The following is an 18,268-nucleotide window of genomic DNA, read 5'->3' as shown; positions in this document are numbered from 1 at the left end:
GCCTTGGCATGTAGGATTAAAGAGAACCCCAAGGCATTCTATGCGTATGTGAAGAACAGAAGGGTGACAAGAATGAAGGTGGGGCCACTAAAGGATAAAAGAGGCAACATGTGCCCACAGGAGGTTGCGGAGGCCCTAAATGAATACTTTGCTCAGTATTCACAAGAGAAAATGACCTGGATCAGGATGAAGTCAGAATAGAACAGGCTTGTGTAAAGAAGAGGAAATGTTGGATCTTCTAAGATTGATGTCCCTGGGACCAGAGACGATATACTCCAGGTTGCTGTGGGAAGTGAGGGAAGAGATAGCTGAGGCAGTGGCTTTGATCTTTGAGTCCTCTTTGGCCACAGGGGAGGTGCCATAGGATTGAAGAATGGTAAATATGATCCCCTTGTTTAAAAAAGGTAGAATAGGTGGAATCCTGGGACTTATAGACCAGTGAGTCTTACCTCAGTGGTGTGAAAACTATTGGAAAGGATTCTGAAAGATAGGATCTACAAGCATTTGGAGAAATACAATCTACTCAAGGATAGTCAACATGGCTTATTGCCTCACAAGCCTAATTGAGTTTTTTGAGGAGGTAACAAAATAAATTAATGAGGGTAGGGTGGTAGATGTGGTCTATGTGGATTTTAGCAAGGCATTGATAAGGTCCCCCTTGAGGGATGGGATCAGAGGCTGTGTGGATAAAACATTGGCTTGCAGGAAGAAAGTAGATTAGTAATGGAAGGAAAGTATTCTGACTAGTGGAGTGCCACAAGGATCTGTTCTGGGATCTCTGCTCTTTGTGATTTTTATAAATAACCTGGATGAAGAGCCAGAAGGGTGAGTCAATAAGTTTGCAGATGACACGAAGGTTGGAGGAGTTGTGGATGGAGCTGAAGGTTGTTGAAAGTTACAAGAGGATATGGACAAGATGCAGAGTTGGGCAGAAAGGTAGCAGATGGAGTTCAATCCAGATATGTGTGAGGTGATGCATTTTGGAAGGACAAATCAGAAGGCTGAGTACAGGGTTAATGTTCGGTTACTTAAGAGTGTGGATGAACAGAGGGACCTTGGGGATCAAATCCATACACCCCTCAAGGGCGCTGCACAGGTTAATAGGGTAGTTAAGGAGGCCAATGGGATGCTGAGGTTCATTAATAGGGAGATTGGGTTCAGGAGTAGAGAGGTCATGTTGCAACTCTACAAATCTCTGGTTTTGTGTTCAGTTCTGGAAACCTCATTGTAGGAAGGATGTGGAAGCTATGGAGAGGGTGCAGAGGAGATTTACCAGGATGTTGCCTGGATTGGAAAATAAGTCTTACGAGGCAAGGTTAGCAGAGCAGGAACTTTTCTTTTTGGATCATAGAAAGATGAGAGGAGATTTAATAGAGGTCTTCAAAATTATGAGAGGCATAGAAAGAGTGGACAACCGGCACCTGTTTACCAGGGCAGGATCAGCAAACATCAGAGGATATGTGTACAAAGTGAAGGGAGGTAAGTTTAGCTCCCTTCCTATTTCTGACCTCCACCCTCACTGACTCAAAGGACACTCCCTCTGCAGCGTCCTCCCTTTCTATAGCTGCGATACTATCCCCGACCAGTGAAGCTACTCACCCCCCCCCCTTACTTATTCTACCTCCCATCCTATTCTTTTTAAAATATCTAAACCCAGGTACCTGTGTTGTTACGAGCCCAAAGGACCCCAAAACCCAGCAGCAATAGACATTTACCAAGACAAGTAGTTTTTAAAACAAAAGTTGTTTTAATCAACTTTAAACATGAAAATAGAATCAAACTTTAACTTATCTCTATACTTACCCAAATTAACCCCCTTCTAATTAAAAGCGCATGTGTATGTAATGTGTGTAAATTTAAGAAAAGTTCTTTGGTTCACAGTTCAATCTCACTTCTCCTCCTTCCAAGTTCTCTGGATTTAACATGTATAAAGTTCACCAGGCTTTGGTGCTTGAAAGGTAAATGTTTACCACTCAGGAAGGTTCTCATAGGGCTTGCAGAGAGAGATTTGTTGTTCTGGGATGTCCACAACTGAGGTACCATCATTAGTCACCTCAGTGTCTTGCTGATGAAACTTGCCCCATCAAGGTTCTCCAAATGGTAACCTCTTTGTTTCAGGCTATCACTGAGTTCCTTTCTGTTCTACTTATTCCAAGAGAAACATCAGACAGATAGCAATTCCAGACATCCACTGCTCTGGAACTTTTCTTCAGTTTCCCACCAGCTTTTCCTGGCTTGCACTATTTAGCTGCTTTCAGTATCACACACACACACTTCTTGAGAGAGCTTGTCTCACTTGTCTTCTCTATCTCTCTCTCCTACTGCCAACTGCTAGAAATATCACTTGCAAAAAAAACCCCACCTTCTTCAGCAAACAACAGAAGTTCTCCTCTCTTGGTCAAACTGTTGTCTTAGGTAAACAAAACCCAGGAACGACCTTTCTGTGAGCACTTTGCAGAAAGGTCAGAAGCCTTGTAGTTATCCAACCATCTAGCCTGTCTCCAATTCCAAACAATGGTCTATTTATTTCATGATATCATTTCAATTAGCACCTACTTGTGAAATGTGCATAAAAGTCTCCATAGATCCTGCAATGTTACTGAATATGAATTCTTCAGTATTTCAAATAAGATCTGTTTTAAAATGTGTGTGTGTATGTCACCTACTCTAATTTTACCAAAATTCCTCCCAATATTTATCCATTGCACCTGCATCAGCCAGTCTGGCCCTTTCTCCAGCAAAGTTTCAGTAACAGCCACAACATCATAATTCCACATACTGATCCATGCTCTAAGTTCATCCCCTTTATTCCTAATACTCCTAGTGTTGAAATAGACACATTTCAAACACTCTAACTGGCTACTGTTATGTTTTGTCCCCTGCCTGTCCTTCCTCACCAACTCAGAGCATCTAGCATCATGCTTATGTCCTTCTACCCTAATTACTGCACTCACATTCTGATTCCTACTCCCCTTCCCCTGCCAAGCTAGTTTAAATCCTCCCCAACAGCTCTAGCAAACCTGCCCGCCACGATATTGTCCCCCTCCAGTTCAGGTGCAGCCCATCCTTTTTGTACAGGTCTGACCTTCCCCAGAAGAGATCCCAATGATCCATATGTCTGAACTTCTGCACCAACTCTTCAGCCACGTATTCATCTGTCACAACTTCCTGTTCCTACCCTTTCTGGTTTGTGGCACAGGCAACAATTCTGAGATTACTGCTGTTGAGGTCCTGCATTTTAACTTCTTTCCTAACTCCTTACATTCCCTCTTCAGGACCTCATCCTGCTTCTATCTATGTCATTGGTCCCCACGTGGACCATGTCATCCAGCTGCTTGCCTTCTCCTTCTAGAATGGTATGGACCCAATTGGAGAAGTCCCTGACCCTGGCACCTGAGAGGCAACTTACCATGATGATTAGGTGAAAGGGCAATCAGCTAATTAACACTAAAATCCTGCTATTGTAAAAGATAAAGGTTATCACACTTGGCAAATGGGATTGGCTTTTGTTGGCATAGAGAAGTTAGGCCTGAAGAGGTGGTTGCTTCCTTGATGTCAAGCTATGATTCTATAACACATGTTACGAACTAACAAATTTTGTTATGAACTAATAAAGGAACAGCAATGGAAAATTCACCAGACAATGGTAAATTCACAATAATAGTTTTTATTAAACTATTAATAACATAACATTTCTTATTTATCTCTAAACGTAACCGCACTGCGAGCAAATTAAAATATATGTGCGTGTGGCCAAATCCCATTTTCGGCATAATTCTAAAAAGACAACTTTTGTTGAACTTCAAGATTTTTAAATTTCAGTTCAGAAGTAATTCTAAAGCATTTTGAAACACCATGTCTCCAGATCTCTTTAAACTCACAAATTTCCTGATGAGCTGTTTTTCTTCATACAAGTGATTTCACAAACTCCCTCTTATCTTGTCTAAGAGTTATGGAGTCTGTTTTCCATGATAATTTATTTCTTAATCAAGAGTGACCATTTTCCATGGACACAAGGGGCTGCCCTCTTTTCTTCGAGGCAGTCGGCGTGGCTATTTCTTTTAAAATACCACTTTTGGTGTTTCTCCTTTTATTAAGGAGAGCACAGGCAGCTTTCTTTCTCCAATGGAAACATTGCTGCTTTCTCAATCCTTTGTCTCGCAAGACGGCCAAGTCTTCAACTGATTCAAAAATGGCTGATTTTGATAATATATTCCATATACTATGTTCCATATGTTGCATGATATGACATCAAAACATTCTTTGAAGCTCTTTTGAACCTTTTAACATCTTCATGCTAAAAAGCCTAATTTAATCTTTGTCTTCCCAGATTTAGAATCAAAGTAATTGTCTCTGTTTGATGTTTCTCTCTTCCAAAACATTGCTTCTAAGCTGTCTGGGATAGACCAGGAAAATGCTACTCAAGTAAACAGTCCATTGAAAATATGGAATGGGATCCATGTGGGGAAAGCAATCAAAAATTATCAATTAACTTTATTTGATCATTGGTACAGTAAAGGTATACAGAGGATAAAAGATTGGTTTTTAGGATTTTTTGGACTTTTGAACAATTAAAAGATAAATATAATATACATAATAATACGATTTTTGAATATTATCAATTAAAATTATATTTTAAAAAGAAATTGGGAATGACTTTGAGACTTCCAGAACAAAGTCAATTTGAATATATAATAACATATATTTTTATTACTAAGAAATTTATAACCAGCATGTATATAAAATTACAAGAAACTAAAAAAAAAGATGTATATAAATCAAAATTAGGATGGGAAAAAGATTAAATATGCAAAATCAAGAGGAAATATGCTCTCATATATATATAGAGAGAGAGAGAGAGAGAGAATTACAGCACAGAAACAGGCCCTTCAGCCCTTCTAGTCTGTGCCTTATCCCACTCAATATCCCACCCATCCATGTCCAATATTTTTCTTGTGTTAAAAAATTGAGTCCACACTCCTACTACTTTCTGTACATAGAAATTCACCCAAAAGCTCTCTTTACAACCCAATCTATCTGTGATACCATTTTCAGGTAATTAAGTATCTGTATTCCCAGATCCCTCTGTCCTACCACACTCCTCAGTGCCCTATCATTTAGTGTGTATGTCCATTTTTAAGTTGAACAAACTGATAGGCTTTTATTAGCTTTAGAACAAAAGCATATCCATGCTGCTCAACTGTTCTGTACTGGGAAGGAGGCTGCGGAACATTCTGGAGCCTGTGGGAGGAGCCACAGGCACAGTCGGCAAATGGGTATGCCCAAACAGACAAATATATACATACAGTGGTTTACCACAAACATACAGCATAATAACAGGCTATTTCAGCCCACAAGTCCATGTGTCCAATTTACACCCCTATCAAGGGAGTGTTACAAATACGGTTAATGCTAGATACCAAATGGTTCAATATAATTTTCTTCATAAATTATACTATACTCCACTTAATTTAAATAGACTTAACTCTAGTTATTCAGATAAATGTTTCCTGTCTAACAAAGGAAATAGGGACCTTTTTACATCCAGAATGGTCATGTGTAAAAGTGGAAGAATTCTGGAAGGATTTACTAGGATAAATTATGAAGGTAAAGATATAAAAAGATCCGAGAATATTTTTACTTGGAAATATATGTGAAGCAGATACCAAATTGAAATTGGATAAACATCAAGAAAAAATTTTGAGTATAGCAAATGCGACAGCAAAGAAATGTGTAGCAATAACGTGGAAAATAGAGAATCATGTAAAAATAGATAGATGGCATACTGAAATGCAAAATTGTGTATCTTTAGAAAAAATTACTTATAGTTTAAGAAATCAAACTGAGAGTTTTTGTAAAATTTGGGAGGTGTATATGGATTTCGTGAACCAAAGTCCATCCACATCTTCCGTCTATGACAGATTATAGGTAGGTTTTTGGGAGATAAATTGGGGCAGGTTTTTCAGTACAAACACTTTAAAACAGATCATATTTAAAATACAGGAGCTCTGCTAATGCTAGACATACAGGCGTCAAGAGCCTTTGCAAAAGCTTTGGAGAGTGCCCAGGTCAAAGCCCTTGTGGTTCATGAAGAGGAGAAAACTGGCTGCCTAACCCTAATGTTTCACTTGAAATAAGGGAAACAAAAAGGAACTCTGTGGTTACCTGAAAGAAAGAGGTTATCATCTGGAGAACCCTGATGGGGCAAGTTTCTTCGGCAAGACACTGAAGTGGCTGGTTACAAGGAATCAGTTGTGGGTATTCAGTGAACAACAAATCTCTCTCTGAAATCTGACAAGAACCTTCCTGAGCAGTAACGATTTATCTTTCAAGCACTAAAGCCTGGTGAACTTGATGAATGCTAAATTCTGTGCATGGTATAAGAATTGCCTGCAACCAGTGAACTTGGAGGAATGAGAAGTGAGATTGGACTGTGAATCAAATAACTTTTCTGAACTTACATATGCATTATATACACGTGCACTTAGAATTAGAAGGGGGCTAAGTTAGGTTAGTTACGTTAATAGTGATAAGTTAAAGTTTGACCCTGTTTTCATGTTCAAAGCTAATTAAAAGCAACTTTTGATTATGTAATCATATGTCTTGGTGAATATATATTGCTTCTGGGTTTTGGGGTCCTCTGGACCCACTCCTCTCAGTAACTAAGAAAAATAGTCAATAATTATAGTATATGTTAATGATATTAAATATAGATTTTGATGCTCTTTCTATCTTTTTTTCCTTTTGGAGGGTGGGAAGGGGGGGTTTGAGGAGAAAAAAAATAAAAAAAATTATTGTATCATTTTGTATTGTTTGTGGCAAGTTACTATTCCATTGAAATAATGTTTTGTATTGATACAAATAATAAATAAAATGTTCAAAGTAATCAGTCCATTGTTCTCAAGAACAATCGTAAAATCTTTTCATCTCTCTGCTTCAAATGCAAACAGAATTTCAAAATGGTTTCTCTGTGTAATTGTGTTTAAAATGCAAATGTCTCTGTTCATTATGAGGCCAGCTGCCATCTTCAAAGAATCCCTCTCTCTTTGTTTTTAAAATGCAAATGTGTTCTCTTTGTACCCTGAAACCAAACCCATAAAATAACCTTTTAATATATATATAATATATATGCGAAATATAATCATAACTAAAGATTAATCATAGTGTAGCAGCTACTACGGTAGAGCTACTGAAGAAAAACAAACACACACCAGAGTAATCAACTCAAGACTAGTTTACAAGCGGCTTTTATTCCCTGCCTCACCCGGGCTCCATGGGACAAGGTGGGACCTTGATAAGGGACAGCTGCTGGTCCATGGGGCTAGCAGGTTTAAATTGAGACTTGTTAACGTCCCGTGCCTTTCAGCAGGGGACCCAGCCGATCAACGTGCCATCCCTCAGCACTCAGTACCGCTAGCATCCCAGCCAGCCCTTACTTAAGTCCGTGCACTGCACTGACGGTGGTGGTATGCATTATCGCACTGAGCGCCCGCTTGGCCTGCTACACAGCCACTACAGTAGCATAATTTTGTCACACACGGTTGTGTTTTATTAGGCAGTGCCATGGGATTGATGATGACTTCTCTCTGGTTTTGTAGACTCTGAGATGGTTGAAGAGCACAATGTGGAAACTTCAGACTGTACCATTTTACAGGTTGGAGCAGTTGGGTTAGTTTTTGATGTGTTTCACATATCCTGTCGTTTGTCTGTACCCAACACTTGGCCAGTCATGGGACAGAGTTTTCCAGGAGTTAGTGGGGATGTAGTACTTCTTCAAGGACACTTGAAGCTATAGTGACTACATTGCAGAATCAATGGTATTTCAGAATCAGAATTTATTGTCATGAATATGCCATGAAATTCGTTGTTTTGTGGCAGCAATCACAGTGCAAACATTTATATAAACCACCTTACGAAATAAATAAAAAATTGTGCAAGAAAAAGACAAAAGTAGGGTAGTGTCTATGGTTGTTCATTCAGGAATCTGATGGCAGGGGATAAGAAGCTGTCCTTGTGCTACTGAATGCTTGTCTTCAGGCTTGTTTGCCCCGATGGTAGCAGAGTGTAGAGGGGATGGACTGGTGGGTGGAGGTGCTTGAGAATAGAGTCTGCTTTCTTAAGCCATTGCCTCATGTAGCCTGGCGCCCATGATTTGCATGCCGAGTTAACAACCCTCTGGAGCAGGGATTTTCAAATGTTTTCTTTCCACTCATGCGCCACCTTAATTAATCCCTATGCTATAGGGATTACTTAAAGGTGGTATTTGGGTGGGGAAAAAATGTTCTAGACTGAAATATTTTGGTTGAGAAAAATTGACATTGGCCCATTTTCTTTGGAGTTATGAAACCGTGCACATAACGAGTCAATTAGGTACAATTAAAACAGTGGTTTTCAAACTTTTTCTTTCTACTTAATAATCACTGAGCACTGAAGGAATTACTTAAAGTGATATGTGAATGGAAAGAAAAGTTTGAAAAACACTGCTCTAAAGTTTTTTTCTTGTTCTGAGCACAGGCATTTCCATACCAGCTAGACTGCTCTCCACAGTACCCCTGTAAAAATATCTGAGAGCCTTTGCTGACATTCCAAATCTCCTCAAACTCCTATCAAAGTATAGCTGTTGGGGGGTGGGGGGGGCTTTCTTCGTGATTACATTAACTTGGAGGCCGTAGGACAGATCCTCAGAGATGTTGACACCAAGAATTTGAAGTTCTTGACCCTCTCCACTGCTGACCCCATTGATGAGGACTAGTTCGAGTTCTGCTGAGCTGATTTCCTCCTGACGTCCACAATCATCTCCTTTGTTTTGCTAACATTGAACGCAAGGTTGTTGCGAGGTTTGAACCTCAGTGACTGAACTGCTCTATGTCCATTAGGAAACCCAGGCACCAATATATTATTGACACCATCACCGAAGCATTTGAGAGGATGGGCCTTACACACAATATCCACAAGACCTAGGGCTCCTAGCCCTGTTATTGCCATGTGTCCCATTCAATGGTGAAGATTCACGGTGAGACTCTGTAAAATGTGAACCATTTTCCATTCCTTGGGAGACAGCACTTGCTGAAGGCACGTGTGGATGAATAAATTTATCACCACCATTAATGGATTGGCACAACCTTTTGTCAGATGAAATAAAGATTATTTGAAGATCAGAGAAGATTTACTGGAATGATACCAGGAACGGAAGGGTTGGCATACGAGGAACAATTGTCACCTCTTGGACTGTACACATCGGAGGACAGAAGAATGCTGAAAGGCCTGGAAAGAGTAGATGTGGCAAGGATGTTTCCCATAGTAGGGAATTCTAGGACAAGAGGGCATAATTTCAAGATAAATAGGAGTCAATTGAAAACAGAGATATGGAAATTTTTATTTCATCAGAGAATTGTGAGTCTGTAGAATGTTGCCACAGGAGGATGTGGAAGTGAGGTGGTTGGGTGTATTTAAGGCATTTGATTAGTCAGGGCATGAAGGGTTATGGGAAGAAAGACAGGCAGTGGGGATGTGGGAGGATGGATCAGCTCATGATTAGAATAGCAGGGCAGACTCGATGGGCCTACTTCTGCTTCTATATCTTGTCAGAAAGGCGCAACAGCGACTGCAGTTCCTGAGAAGACTGAAACCGGCAAGGCTTCTGGCCACCATCATGTCAACCTTTTACAGGAGCTCTATTGAGAACGTCCTGGCCGGCTACATCACAGTGTTGTACATTTGCTGCAGAGAATTGTATCAGAAGTCGATTCACAGAACCATATGGCAAAGAGAATCACTGGAGTCTCCCTTATTGATGTGATCTCCTAGGATCGTTGTCTAAAGAGGGTGCACAAAATCATTGAGGTCAATCTCTACCCCGTGCACATCATCTTTCAACTGCTCACTTCGGGAAAGAGATACAGGCTGAGAAACAGCTTCTTCTCACTGGTGATGGGAATGCTGAACGACTAAAGGAACTGCTCACACTCCATCTGAGACTCTCATATTCATGAAACAATATATTTATTTATTGTATATATGAAGACTTGTCCTGCATACAGTATGTCTTGTCTTTCTATTGTTACAAGCCCAGAGGACCCTCAAACCCATTAGATATTCCCCAAGACTGGTTACTTAAACAAAAATTGCTTTTAATTATCTTTAAACACGATAATAGAATCAAACTTTAACATCACTATTGACTTACTTAACCCCTTTCTAATTCTAAGCGCAGATGTACGTAATGTGTGTGTAAGTTCAGAAAAGTTCTTTGGTTCACAATCCAATCTCACTTCTCATTCCTCCAAGTTCACTGGTTGCAGGCAATTCTTATACCGTGCACAGAATTTAGCATTTATCAAGTTCACCAGGCTTTGGTGCTTGAAAGATAAATTGTTACTGCTCAGGAAGGTTCTTGTCAGATTTGTTGTTCCAGGACATCCACAACTGATGTACTTCCATCAGCCACTCCAATGTCTTGCTGACAAAATTTGCCTCCTCAGGGTTCTCCAGATGATAACCTCTTTCTTTCAGGTAACCACGGAGTTCCTTTTTGTTTCCCTTATTCCAAGTGAAACGTTAGACAGCCAGTCCTCTCCTCTTGCATGAACCACAAGGGATTTGACCAGGCCGTCTTCCAAAATAGGGCATTCTACAGCCTTGTGAGCTTGTCCTGTTCTAGTCCCAGCTGCTCTCTGCTGGCTGAAACACTGCAGAACTGATATCTCTCTCTCTCTCTCTCTCTCTCTCTCTCTCTCTGAGAGAAAGCCTGTTTACTCTCTCTGCTTGCAAAACCACATGACCGTTTTGTCCTACAGCAATATGCAGCTCCAACAAGCTCTTTCTTTTGTCTTTTTTAACAACAATCCATTAGTGAAGTCACCTGAGCACTCTTCAAAGCTCTTGCAAAAGCTCTGAGGCCTTGACATGTCTAGCGTGAGGCAGAGCTCTAATATTTTAACTAAGATCTGTTTTAAAGTGTTTCTATGTAACCTGCTCTAACAAACCTTTCCCAATTTCTCCCCAAAACATATCTATATACTCTGAGACACTGTATGAGTGTTATGTCTGGTTGAGTTTTGCACAGTGGACTGGAGAATGTTGTTTCATTGGGTTGTACTTGTGCAATCAAATGACAATAAACTTGATTTGCTATCTTGTGATGAGACCTCAGTCCATGCTTTTAGACTCTACAACTGACATTTCAAGTCCCTGGAATTCCAACACTTCTGCTCTGTTTGGAGGGCTTTGACCATCTGAAAGGCTAACCGTGCATCTCACCTTCCAGCTCCCCAGCGTCCCATTGGACTTCTTGATGTATGTTGCACCAAAGAAATTCAGCAAAGCACTCAATCTTTGCCTAATCAAGCCATGGTAAAAAAATTCTTTTATTTTCATTTTTCAGAACAAGGATAATGACATTTTCAAGGACCTGCTGAAAGCCAATGCAGAGAAGCTGGTGAAGCTGGAGGTGTACAGCAGCAAGGCTGCAAAGGTCCGGGAGGTGGAGGTTGTCCCCAGCAACATGTGGGGTGGCCAGGGTCTGCTGGGCGCCAGTGTTCGCTTCTGTAGTTTTGAAGGCGCGCATGAACATGTCTGGCACGTGTTGGTGAGTACAGACAGAGAGACAGAGTTGAACCCTGCCCTGCTTATCAAAGCCACTGTAAAGAGTGAATAGAATACTGTTACAATTTTGTGCAGAAATCATAATGAGCAATGATTATTACATTTAAATTTAGACATGCAGCATGGTAACAGGCCCTTTTGTCCCACAAGCCTGTACTGCCCAATTACAACCTACAACCCAATACGTTTTGAAGGGTGGGAGGAAACCAGAGCACCTAGAGGAAACCCAGTGGACACGTGGAGATCGTACAAACTCCTTACAGACAGCGTGATCAAACCTGGGTTGCTGGCGCTGTTAGAGTGTTGCACTCACCGGTACGCTAACTGTGTTGCCTGAATTATGTGATTTTTGACAATGCTTTTGCTCTCCTGGCGTCTTTGAATCTTCCTCCTTGAACTGGCCTGTTACCGTGCTGTATATCTAAATTTAATCTAGAGTTCAGCCAAAATTCTGCTGCCCTAATTTGCCCCATTGCTTATCAACACTGGGCTTGCTAACTTAAATAACTTCAAATTTAAAACTCGTTCAAGTGCCCATCATCACCTCTCCTCTTCAGCCTTCTGGAATATTCTGCATTTTTCCAATTTTGACCCTTGACCTGATATTTCCTGTAGCTCACCCGATGAAATGATCAAACTGTGAAACATTGCTGACATCTTCCAGCAATATTGATGGTACCTGTTAAACTGGTTCTGCTGCTGGACTGGTTGCAACCATACAGTAAAACCCCCTGGTATCCAGAATTCAAACAGCCAGCAAAAAATATTGAGGAAAATACATTTTTTAAAAATTAAAATAAATAAGAATAATAAAATGAGGTAAAAAAAAAACGCAAGTTTAAATTTGTAAAAGTAAATGTTCTCTGAAGTAACATGTACACCTTTGGAGAAGATGGAGGCAAGTATTGAGCCAGTGGAGCGCCTTGGTTGGTGCTTTGCTGGTAGCATCTGTTTGAATAAAGTTGTCTTTGAATAAAATGGCATCGCAAGTTGTCCCAGTCAGAGGCTTTATCTGTAAATTTGGGGAGGATTAATTATCTATAATGTTATTGTTCATCTTTTGGTGGTCCCGTGGAGGGGGAGGAATCTGCAGGTGCAACGGCGGTTAAATGTTTTCAAAGAATATGACTGAAAATAAAATAAAATGCTTTAAGGTTTATATATTAATGCAGGTGAAGTTTGTTCAATCTAAGTAGAGTGTAGTATTTTTGTCTTTGGTCTTTTAAAATGTTTATTCTTAAAGCAGATGTATTAGCTAGGCATTGGAAGACTTAAGTCTCAAGCAACCGGAAAATAAATTTATCCAGCATCTACGAATCTCCATCAGAGCTGGATGCCAGGGGTTTTACCTTGTGACCATATTAGAGGATGAATCTTCTGTTGTATTTGTAGAGATGGGATTTTTCCAAATAAAATGTTGCCTAATTAAAATTTGCTTATGCTGTTGCGGGTTGAAGATGTCTTTGTTTTAGTTTTTGTTCTGGAAAAATCTGATTTGCATTTCATCTTGGGCTAAATACCATGTCAACGAACGAAAGGCCAGTAACCTTGTGCACCTTTTCCCGCCCTGTAGGATGTCGAACCAAATTCACCAGCAGGTCTGGCAGGTCTCCAGCCGCACACTGACTACATCGTTGGCGCAGATCAAGTAATGCAAGAGGTGATGCACAAAAGCATTAGCATTGACTTCTCCAGTTTCCTTTAAACCCCCCCCCCCCCACCTCCTTCTCCCCATCGCCTTTCCTTCAGCTCTGTATCCCTTTTCCCTTCATCTCCTTTCACAGAGTCAAATTCACTTCTCATCTCTCTTCTTATCATATCCAATTAACACCTTTTGTTGGTCTGGAGTGGACGGCTTCTGCTGTCAGTCTTCAGTATTTATTCTGGCATCTTCCTGTTCTCGGCTAACACCTTGAAGAAGCACTCAGGCCCAAAACGTCAGTAATATATTTTTTTTTAACCTCCTATCACACTGCGAGACCGGCTAAGTTCCTTGAGCATTTCTGTGTGTTTTTAATGCAAGATGACTGTTTGACGCACACTCTTAGTGTCTCAGGTTCCAACTATGCAGAGCAACTCTTGCATTGCCTGTCTATTATCTCTTAAAACTCTTGGATACTTGGATGCAGTGAGGTCCAGAGTTTACTCTGTTATACAGCTGAGACATGTAACAGCAATTTTATCAACAACAAGATCCCATGAACAGTATTGATGTCACGGTGATTGAGGAATAAATATTGTTATTGGGAGAGCGTCTCACTGCTTTTCCAAATGCTTTCATGGGGTCTTTCTCGTCAGGCCTTGAGAGCAGGCAGGCTTTGGCTTAACATTGCATCTGAAAGACAGCACCTGGAACAGTGCAACCACCTTAGCATAATGCTGGACTTGTTCCTCCTCAGAAGGAGGCTTCAATTCATTGCCTCTGTCTAAGGCTAAAGCTCTGCTTACTGAGCCACAGCTAATTAAAAAGTGGTGGGCAAGGTTTTTCACTGGATTCCCCCAACAAGCTATGATCCTTCTGCCTTTGGCACTGGATTTATGAAGTTGCTATCTCCAGAGAACCCTGTTGGTTCAGGATGGGTCCGGATACTGAATGGATATGGTTATATCAAGGATCTTAAAATACATTCTAAATACTGATGTAGTGCATTTAGAATGATAGAACCACTGAACATTACAACACAGAAACTAGCCCTTCAGCCCATCTAGTCCATGCTGAATTATTATTCTGCCTCGTCCCATCAACCTGCATTCAGACCATAGCCCTCTCTACCTCTCCCATCCATGTACCTACCCAAATTTCTCTTTTAAGTATTGGAATCAAATCCACATCCACCACTTCTGCTGGCAGCTCGTTCCACCCTCTCACAACCCTCTGTGTGAAGAAGTACTCCCTAAAATGTTTCCTTTAAACATTTCACCTTCCACCCTTAACCCATGTCCTTGAGTTCTTGTCTCACCCAACCTCAGAGGAAAAAGCCTGCTTCCATTTACCCAATCTATACCCTCACCACTATCAAATCTCTCGTCATTCTCTGACACTCCAGGGAGTAAAATATAACTTAGTCAACCTTTCCCTCTAACTCAGCTTCTCAAACCCTGGCAGCATCCTTGTAAATTTTCTCTGCACTCTTTCAATCTTTTTGATAACTTTCCTGTAGGTAGATGACCAAAAAAGCTTTCTTTACAATCCAATGTACGTGTGATGCCACTTTCAGGGAGTTATGTATTTGTATTCCCAGTTACCGTCTGTTCTACCACAAATAACCACTTACGATGGGTCAGTTAGATGTGTGTATTGCCCTGAGTGTAGCTGGCAAGCACGGAAAAATGGGAATGTTTTATTTACTTATTTGCACGAATCGGCTACTATTGTTATCAGAGGAGACAGTTGGGAAGTCATGATTCTACCTTATTTTCCTTGTTACTTATACCTGCTATGCACCTGCTGCTTCTTAACGAAGTCAGATCAAGTCGCGTTTATTTGTCGTTCATACCATAACCATTGCAATGTACAGTGAAAATGAATAGTGTTTCTCTGGACCATGGAGCTGGTTATTTACATGGCTAAATTACATCAGAAACCTTTTTTTATAAATAACATATCACATAAATATCATGTACATATGCTAGACTTGTGTCCACGGAGTTCAGAAGCCTCGTGGCTTGTGGGATAAAATTGTTTCGCAATCTGGTCATGAGGGCCCGAATGATTTGGTCCTCTTTCCGAATGGCAGGAGGGAGAACAGATTGCGGGAGGGGTGTGTGGAGTCCTTCACAATGTTTATGGCTTTCCGCAAACAACGGCTGTTATAAATGTCTATCATGGCAGGGAGAGAGACCCCAATAATCCCCTCAGCAGTCCACTGCATGGACGTGTTCTGGGATGGTGCAGTCCCCAAACCACCCGGTGATACAGCTCCATAGGATAGTCTCAATGCATCCCCTGTAGAAGGTAGTGAGGGTGGAGGGTGGAAGCTGGACTTCCCTCAACCTCCACAGGAAGTAAAGGCATTGGGCCTTCTTGGCAATGGATCTGGTATTGGGGGACCAGTAGAGATTCTACGTCAGGTGTATGCCAAGGAATTTGGTGCTCTTGACTACCTCGATGGTCAGCGGAGAGTAATCCCCCTCCCCCCACCTCACACCCGGGCTCTCCTGAAGTCAACCACCATCTCCTTTGTGTTGTTGACATTCAGGTGTAGGTTGTTGAATCTACACCAGTCCATTAGAGTTTGCACCTCCTCTCTGTAAGTTCTTGCTTATGAAACCCATCACGGTCATGTCATCAGTGAACTTAATGATGTGATTTGAACTGTATCTTGTTGCACAGTCATGGGTCAGCAGTGGGCTGAGCACTCAAGCCTGGGGTGGGGGGGGGCCTGTGTGCTCAGTGTGATGGTGTTGGACATGTTGTTTCTGATCTGGACTTCTAACCAGGTGCTGCAGTAACCAGGCCTCCATCTCTCAAAAACTTCGGGAACCCTTCTTGCCTTCAGCACTCTCTTGAATCCTGATTCTGATATATGAGCCTGTCTCCTTCAACCGCAAGTCACCAGCAGCCCACAGCCTGGCTGTGTGGGTCCTTCGTCCACTGAGCCCTTGCCGGTTTGCTGTCGTGGTTACCTTCCCTGTAGGGTCATCTCCCAGGCATCTTCCTGCCACAACTGCAGGTTATGTTCTTTTGTGATGCAGAAGTTCTCAAATTATTTCGTTCACTGTTTTACATCTTCACACAAAGCAGCAGTGCAAAATTACATACACTGTATAGACCAGAATTGTTTGAGCCAGCTCAATACCTCTCAACTGCCTCCTCTGGTAGCATAGTCCACATCCATAGTAGCCAACTCCTGCGAATTAAAAAGTTCCCATGCTTCAGTGCTTGTCAGCTCCACGCAGAGCAGTACATCCATGTAACTGACCCTTCGTAAGTGGTCATTTGCCTTTTTATAAATTGGCCTTTGTGCTGGTGGTGTAAGGGTGAGAGGGAATTGATTTGATTGCACCTAATTCAGCCAATTTGTTCTCTTTTGCACATGCAGTCTGAAGATTTTTTCAATTTAATTGAGGCATTTGAAGGAAAGCCTCTAAAACTACTTGTGTATAACAGTGCGACAGATAGCACCAGAGATGTTCTGGTGACACCCAATGGTGCCTGGGGAGGAGAAGGAAGGTACGTGCTGGTTGTTCTCATTTACAATCTGCTCTTTGATGTAGAGACCGTGCAAAATATGATATGAGAGTATATTGTTACAAACGTAAATACAATGTACAGGGGCACTGGAGCTTGGAGATGCACCAACAATAATAGCATAAATCAAATCACCAGTAATATACCACAAGACAAAAAAATAATAACAGGTGGTAGGATAGATAAATAAATACTCATAGTTAGTGCAACATAAAGATGTTTCAATAGTGCAGACAGATCTTTGGTGATCCTGGAGTTGTTTATACAGAATAGGTGGAGAGAGGGTGTCTCACATCAATATTTTAAAGAAGGTTTGCATTCAAAATTTCCTTTGCAATTAATGTTTAGAAGTTGCATTGATGGTTCGTAGATTGGTAGTACAGGCCTTTTGGTCTACAATATTTTGCAAACTATAATTCTTTCCTCCCTCACAATCCATAGCTTCCCCCCACCCCATCCATTGTTTTTCTTGCATCCATCTGCCTAAGAGTCTCTTAAATTACCTTATGGTATCAGCCTCAACCTCTACCCCCGGCAGTGTTTTCCAGGCCCTCACTGTGTAGCTCTGACATTTCCCCCAAAATTTTCTCCACTCACCTTAAATAGATAACCTCTGGTATTAGTCTTTGCTTCCCTGGGGAAAAAAAAGGTAGAGGCTGACCATTCTCTCTATACCCTTCTTTATACATCTCTTGTTAAGTCGCCTTTCATCCTCCATCGATTCCCTTTTTTTAAAAAAAATTGTTCTTCACAAATTATTAAATATGTCCACTAATGAATTACTCCCACCACAATGCATTTTTGATGGCTGTTGCCATAACAGTCTGTGTTCTTATAGTTTAATGTTTATATCCATAATCTTGTCAAGAATAGGGCAGCACAGTTAGTGGAACGCTGTTACAGTGCCAGCAACCAGGACTGGGGTTCGAATCTGGTGCTGTCTGTAAGAAGTTTGTATGTTCTCCCTGTCATGGGTTTCATCCAGGGGCACTGGTTTCCTCCCACCATTCAAATCGTACCGGGGGCACAGGCTTGTGGGGCTGAAATGATCTGTTACCGTGCTGTCTAAATTTAAATTTAAGTTTTGAAAAATTTAAATAACATGTGATATCGAGGTCCAAGTAGAGGAGCAGTATAAATTTACCAATTCACGGTTAGTGCAACGCCTTTACACAGCACTAGCGATTGGGTTCAAATCCCGTGCTGTCTGTAAGGAGTTGGCATGTTCTCCTTGTGTCTGTGTGGGTTTTCCTGGGCTGGGGGGGTGGGGGGGGGGGGCTCTCTGCTTTCCTCCCACCGTTTGAAACGTCCTGGGGGTGTAGGTTAATTGGGTGTAAATTGGGCAGCATGAACTCGTGGGCCAAAATGGCTTGTATGTCTAAATTAAAATTTTAATCTTTACTGAGTCTTTTTTTTTGCAATTTGAGCATTACTGACCTAGAGTTTACTGTCAGTCTCCAAATAATGGGATGC

General features: G+C 41.2%; 1 protein-coding gene across 3 annotated transcripts in view; it reads left to right on the top strand.

Moving 5' to 3' along the window:
- The window catches only part of LOC138751917 (Golgi reassembly-stacking protein 1-like), a 60,134-nt gene that overhangs the window by 23,327 nt on the left and 18,539 nt on the right, over positions 1 to 18,268 (top strand). For 2 of the 3 annotated variants that reach the window (XM_069914871.1, XM_069914870.1), the window contains 3 exons: positions 11,384 to 11,587; positions 13,178 to 13,264; positions 16,647 to 16,777. In XM_069914871.1, the coding sequence (XP_069770972.1) occupies positions 11,384 to 11,587; positions 13,178 to 13,264; positions 16,647 to 16,777 (422 nt within the window). The remainder of the gene's footprint in view (positions 1 to 11,383; positions 11,588 to 13,177; positions 13,265 to 16,646; positions 16,778 to 18,268) is intronic. The other variant, XM_069914872.1, reaches the window with a different exon arrangement.

Source organism: Narcine bancroftii, chromosome 1 (assembly GCF_036971445.1).
Source record: "Narcine bancroftii isolate sNarBan1 chromosome 1, sNarBan1.hap1, whole genome shotgun sequence".
Lineage (NCBI taxonomy): Eukaryota > Metazoa > Chordata > Chondrichthyes > Torpediniformes > Narcinidae > Narcine > Narcine bancroftii.
Note: the sequence above shows the minus strand (reverse complement) of the source record. Positions and strands in the feature narration are given on the sequence as shown.